Below are 5,989 nucleotides of genomic sequence, written 5' to 3'. Positions count from 1 at the left end.
GGAACCAAAAGAAAATGGAATCATCATGAAGATGTTGCACTTGTTACAGCTTTGATTGATTTGCACAATATAGAAAAATACAATGCTGACACTGGTTTTAGAGGGGGTTATTTAATAGAACTTGAAAATATGCTTGCAACAAAATTACCAAATGCAAACTTGAAGGCGAAGCCCCATATAGAGTTTAGAATAAAGACTTTGAAAAAAGAATGGACTATTATATATGATATGGTGCAAGGGACACATACTAGTGGATTTGGGTGGGATGATCAAAGAAACATGGTTGTTGCTGATGATCCTGTATGGGAATCTTACATACAGGTAAGTTTTTGGTTTGAACTTATTTAAGTATTTTTATGTTAGTTTCTTAATAATAATATAACTAATAGTCATTTTTTTTTTTGTTATTAGAGTCACAAGGAGGCTGCCCCTTTTAGAAGAAAGAGTTTTCCCTTCTTCAATGAGCTAAGTATAATTTATGCAAGAGATCGTGCAACAGGGAAAGATGCATAAACTGCAGCAGATATCCTTGAAGAAATGTAGGACTGTAATGATACAATCAATGAGGAAATTGAAGGTGAAAACCTAGCTGGATATAATTTTGAGGATGAGGATTTTTCCAATATTCAACCTCAAACTTCAGCTCCCAGAAGTGACACAACTTCAACAAGGAAGAAGAAAAGGCTAAATGAGACGGGTGATCCCATCACATCTAAATCAATTATTGCTGCTGCAACGATATTGGGTGAAAACATAAAAAAGGCTGGAATTGAGTTTAGCAAAAGTGTTGGGGCAGAGGTGAACATACAACAAAAAGCTCAAGAGTTGGATGGGATTTTAGGTCAAGTAGAGGGATTGACAGCGATGGAAAGGGTTTTAGCTTCAATTAAACTTCCAGAATCTCCAACTCTTATGTTTGTGTTTTTTAGTATTGATCCTGATCGAAGACTTGAATGGCTGAGGACATTTCTTGCTGACCGTTGAGCTTGGATTAATCTAAAACTTTTTGTAAAGGTAAGTTCCTAATATTGTAACTTTTTGGCACTTGTGCTTGATGTTGATATTAATTATGAGTTTCATTAACAAGTCAAAATCCTTTTGAATTGACAGTTATGTTAGTAGTTGTATAAAGGTGATATTATTGTAGCGACATTTTATTGGTTTTATGCATGTTGTAAGTTTGTGTAATAGGATGAATATTCATCCATTAATTTCAAAGTCAGTGTATTTTTCTGAACTAGACATGATTTGTAGATTATATGTACTAATATTTTCATCTAAAAGGCATTTAGTATTACAAGGCTCTTTTAATATTTATACCATCTCCATGCTAATATGCTTTAGTTAAAATGGTAAATTGTCATTTTTTTGCCAGATATGGAATGCAAATAATAAATTGAAAGACACGGTATTTCTCTATTTGCCATTTATGTTTCCTCAGCACCATATGCTTGGTTTAAAGAAATGATTTTCTTTTTTTTTTCGAAAGGTAATATGATTTTTTTATTTAATATATCAAAAAACATGATTTTTTATTTCTACTAGTTTTTTCATTTTTTTCCTAATATTTCTTCTCCAATATTTTTTCTAAACACAAGTGTAAATGATTTATAATATATGAAGAATTGGCTTAAAAAAATCTATACACAAATTTAATTGATTATGATAGATAAAATATAATATAATTAAATTATATTTTTAAATAATTATCTATTTATAAAAATATGTGATTAAATTATAATTATTTTTAGTATTTGGGATAAAATATAATTATGATAGATATGTATTTAAATTATAATAAGGATAATTTTATTTTTTATGAAAATAATTGTTAATATGGTCAAGGGCATTTTTGTCTTTTTATCACCTATTCCTTTCTTATTCCAATATTATTTTTACCAACCAAACACTGTGATAAGTCATAATAGCAATTCCTACTCTATTCCATTCATCATATCAAACTATGTAATATTTATTCTATTCTATTCCCACTTTATTCTATTCCCACAGAATAGCAATTCTATTCTATTCCTGCCTATTCCGCGAACCAAACGTGCTGTTAGTGATTTAGTTAAATGTCAATAGCCTTATCCCTTTTAAGTGCTTAACCCCAACTTGCAATTAAACGAAAGGGATTGCCCTTTTTCCCTCTCCTCTTTGTCACTTTCAGAACATTGAACAGTGATGGGCTAACATTAATGATTATAGAAAGCAAATAAAAAAGGATTGATGGGAGCAGAAGAAGAAATTCGGATGATAGACTTGCTCCAAAATGAGCCAATATTCACCAAGTACTTGTTTCTTTCCGTGGAGTAACGCCCAGTTTCGAATTGACCTTGGCAGTCCCTTTCTTTATTTTCTTTTGGTCTTTTAATTTTAGGCCCACCTTATTTTTTTGCGAGTACACAATGCTGGGCCAAAAGGACCCAGCACCCAACTCTTCATTTCTTCAATGATATTAACAATGAATAATATTACTGGTATAATATTTGAAAAAATTTCTTAATTTTTTATTACATTTAATTAAATTTTTGTATTCTTATTTCGAGTCAAATAAATCATTATAATTAATAATTGATTAATTATCAATTATCATTTTACACTTATGTGATACTGATGTAATTGATGAAAAATGTTATCTAATATGTCAAGATCCATTATAACATATCAGAATGTTAGATGATATTTTGACTAAATCAGCTATTAGTTGTAAAAATTTATTTGATTTAAAATAAAATTATAAGAGTTTAATTTGAATTTTCTCAAAAAGTCATGAGATTTTTTTAAGTATTATGCATATTTTATTTAATAAGGTAAATTTTATCTATACTTTTGGTTTCAAATTTTTTCGCATATTATCCTATGATTTCTTTTTCCCAATTAATAAATTTTGTTTTCATATGGAGTTACAAGTTAAATTTACTTCATAAAATTATACAAATATTTTTAAATATGAACAAATAAATTGGCTTTTATATTCAAGGTATTTTGATAATTTTATTAAATGAAATTGATGATATAACTTCTTTAGAGAACATATCTCATTAACAAAGAATTAATTGAAAAAAAAAGCATAGAATATCATGTAAAATATTTTTTTTAAAAAAAGAGAGAAAACCCAAAAAACTGTGTTGTGTTATCTAAAAATAAAGGAGAAAAAGAGGAAATAAAAAAAAAAAGGGAGAAAAAAGGGCAGAAGTGGGATTTATGATGTGGAAGGTTGAGGAAAGCAAGGAGTGGGATGGGTCGATTTCATCGATCCATCCAATTATGGTAGTAAAGTGGCAAATGGCAAACGTTACAGAAATAGCCTTCCTAAGCCTCTCACTTCACTTGTCACCCTTGATTTGCCTGCAGGAGGTGGGCAGTCTTCTTTCCTTTTTGGGAGGAAAGCCTTTGCAAATTTGCAATTCATTAAAGCAGTGAGTTGGGCTAAGGCCTCTAAAATGCCCAAGATGGACTCCTTTGTTGAGTTTGGGCCTTCAACACATACACATTATCTAATTTTAGAATTTTCTTTTATTTTGAAAATTATAGAACCAAATTATAGTATTTTCTTGACATTTTTTTAGAATTATTTAAAAAAATTCAAATAAATCTTGATTTTTCTATTGCTTTCAATTAATCCTTTATACTTTTATTTTGAATCAAATAAATTTTTATAATTAATAGTTATTAATCAAAATATTATATCTAGGTGACATTGACGTGAATGTCGAAAAATGCTACATTGTTATGTCATCATACTACATTAGCATGTCATCTCATCATCTGTTATGATACATCAACATGTCATGCTAACGTCATGTGATATAAAAGTAACAAGTGGTATTTTGACTAAATCAACTATTAGTTATAATAACTTATTTGGCTTAAAATAAAAAATACATAGGCTTAATCGGACGTAGTACCAGAATAAGAACTTATTTGAATAATTCTCAACAGTTTAAGAGTTTTTTTTTTTTAGATATTATGTCCATTTTCTTTTATTTTAGTTGGCTAAAACCTAAATGCTTATTGCATAAAAAGTTTCATAGGAGAGTCAGCGAACAGTGAATGGAGGTTTTGCTAGACTTGAAATTTCTTTGGCAAATATCAGAGCTGAAGGGTTTGCATTGGAGATAGCAAGAGGGGAAGGTGTCCCTTTTAAATGAACCTCTGATTAAACATTTCTTGGTGGCTGAAGAGAGATGGAGAAAGTAGAATTTGCTAAAACACACTCAGAATTCCAGATTCGACTGCCTAGAAACAAGCTCAATGCTACAAAGACTACAAAACAAAACTCAGCTCTACTAACTAAATCCCCATGAACTACAACTACGCAAAACCTCAATTCCACTATTTACAAACTTGGAAGCCAGCATCAACACTAGAGATTAATTAATGTCCAATTTCTTCATCACTAAACAAATTGAATCTTGCAATACTAGAGTGTCAGTTGGAAGGCACATGGTAGTATTTGCCTTTGCACATGCACCTATAAACAATAGGGCAGGACTCTGCGATGGAGCACTTGAAGCTAACCATCACCCTCTTGCAGGGAAAGCAGGGGCCACAAGCGTGGGAACAGTCAGGCAAGCTCGACCCTGTTGGGTATAGCTCCATTCCTAGCTCTTCCTTTTCTCCTTCCTGCAAAGCAAACCCACGAAACTCATCAACAACTCTTGTTTTTCTTACACTACTCATACTCATCAAGCTGCACCCTGATAAATTAAGAAAAATGGTAATCTGGATAGCATAGCAGTCATGAGAGTGGACAAGGGAGACCGGGGCCACTTGGGGGGAAACAAACCTGGGGGTGCATTTGCCCTTCATCTCCAAATTTGGTAGCTTTTCCATGGATGCTGGCTGACAAGATAGAGGAAATGACATCAGAAAATAAACACAAAAACACACTGCTGAAACTGATGGTTGGTGTTTCATTGGAGAAATGGAGACAGAAAGAGATGCATATTTGCAAAGGACTTACCATGGTGATCATGAGGGGGCACCCGAAGGCTGTCTGTGGCTAGGGAAACCATCAGGAAGGTTAAAACTAGCATTTGTCCAGCGACTCTAAGCGACAAGCTGTTCATGTTTGTTCTTTGTTGTATATAGCAAACTACAGAAACATGAGAGATGGGACAGACAGCTATATGGAAAGCATGCAAGAAAAAACCAATGTTTGGGGGGAGATTTGGTGGTGGATGAGGTAGTAATATATAAGGGGTGATAGAAGGAAAGGGTTTTAAATGTAGAAGGAGGGTACACCTGATGCACTTCACATGATCCACGGCTATCTTTTGAAAGGGTTTCACATGATTTGGTAAGTCATCCCACAATTAAACCTATAATAATATAGCTACTCAAAGCTACATTAAAACCTAAAAGTACAAGAAATTTGAAAACCCTATCTGTTGTAGAAATCCAAAAACCAGTCAAGGTCAAGCTGACACTTGAAAGAATATCTAGACCTATAGCCAACAGAAGGGAATAAACCCATAGTTTTAGACAAGGGTCATTAGGCAATAAAAGGCAAAAAGCAAATAAAAAGAACTCCCAAATGTGATCTACATTTTAAATGGTAGTCTGACCTGAACAAATCCGTGACTTAATCGATTACCTGATTCCTTACTGATAAAATGTGTTCCTATGGTATGTGGCGGGCAAAGTTTCAAATTGGAAACCAAAAGAACTAGAGTGGTAGACAAGAAGTTAAAAGGCATAAAAGTACTACTGTTCATAAGACATTAAATTCAATAGAACAAAACAGACGGAACAAGAGAACAAAAATCCAATCCCACTACTAAAAATTTTGAATATAAGATCACAGTTGTATCATTTAATAACAATAGTGAAAAGTAAAAGCTTGGAAAAAGCCTTTTGAATGGGTATGGGAGACATGAGGGAGTTCACGAGTACAGACACTTGGTAGGATGACATTGATAAATCAAAGATGTAGACATCATCTGCCACAAAAATGCCCCTCCCATTGAATAACAAGGTCCTG

The 5,989-nt window shown here is 32.5% G+C and overlaps 2 protein-coding genes across 2 annotated transcripts; one reads left to right on the top strand and one right to left on the bottom strand.

The window, feature by feature from the left end:
• LOC18596437 (uncharacterized protein At2g29880) lies at positions 7-986 on the top strand (the record flags this gene model as incomplete). The annotated part of the gene is made up of 3 exons (XM_018125542.1): positions 7-321; positions 412-507; positions 607-986. Coding segments are annotated over 3 exons (789 nt in total), but the record flags the coding sequence as incomplete, so codon positions are not given.
• LOC18593111 (protein EPIDERMAL PATTERNING FACTOR 2) lies at positions 4,196-5,210 on the bottom strand. Its single transcript, XM_007020169.2, has 3 exons — positions 4,970-5,210; positions 4,793-4,848; positions 4,196-4,629 (listed from the first exon to the last, which is right to left on the bottom strand). The coding sequence occupies exons 1-3, from the start codon at positions 5,073-5,075 to the stop codon at positions 4,435-4,437; spliced, it is 357 nt and encodes a 118-aa protein (XP_007020231.2). The 5' UTR covers positions 5,076-5,210; the 3' UTR covers positions 4,196-4,434.

This window comes from Theobroma cacao, chromosome 8, assembly GCF_000208745.1.
Source record: "Theobroma cacao cultivar B97-61/B2 chromosome 8, Criollo_cocoa_genome_V2, whole genome shotgun sequence".
NCBI lineage: Eukaryota > Viridiplantae > Streptophyta > Magnoliopsida > Malvales > Malvaceae > Theobroma > Theobroma cacao.
The sequence above is the reverse complement of the archived record's forward strand: the minus strand, read 5'-3'. Positions and strand labels throughout refer to the sequence as shown.

Bases quoted from the DNA above. Each gene is read 5' to 3' on its own strand.
- LOC18593111 (XM_007020169.2), bottom strand. From the start codon at position 5,075: ATGAACAGCTTGTCGCTTAGAGTCGCTGGACAAATGCTAGTTTTAACC. The intron at 4,849-4,969 runs GTAAGTCCTTTG...CTATCTTGTCAG, and splicing joins GCCCCCTCATGATCACCATG to CCAGCATCCATGGAAAAGCT. The intron at 4,630-4,792 runs GTTTGTTTCCCC...TTTGCTTTGCAG, and splicing joins AAGGGCAAATGCACCCCCAG to GAAGGAGAAAAGGAAGAGCT.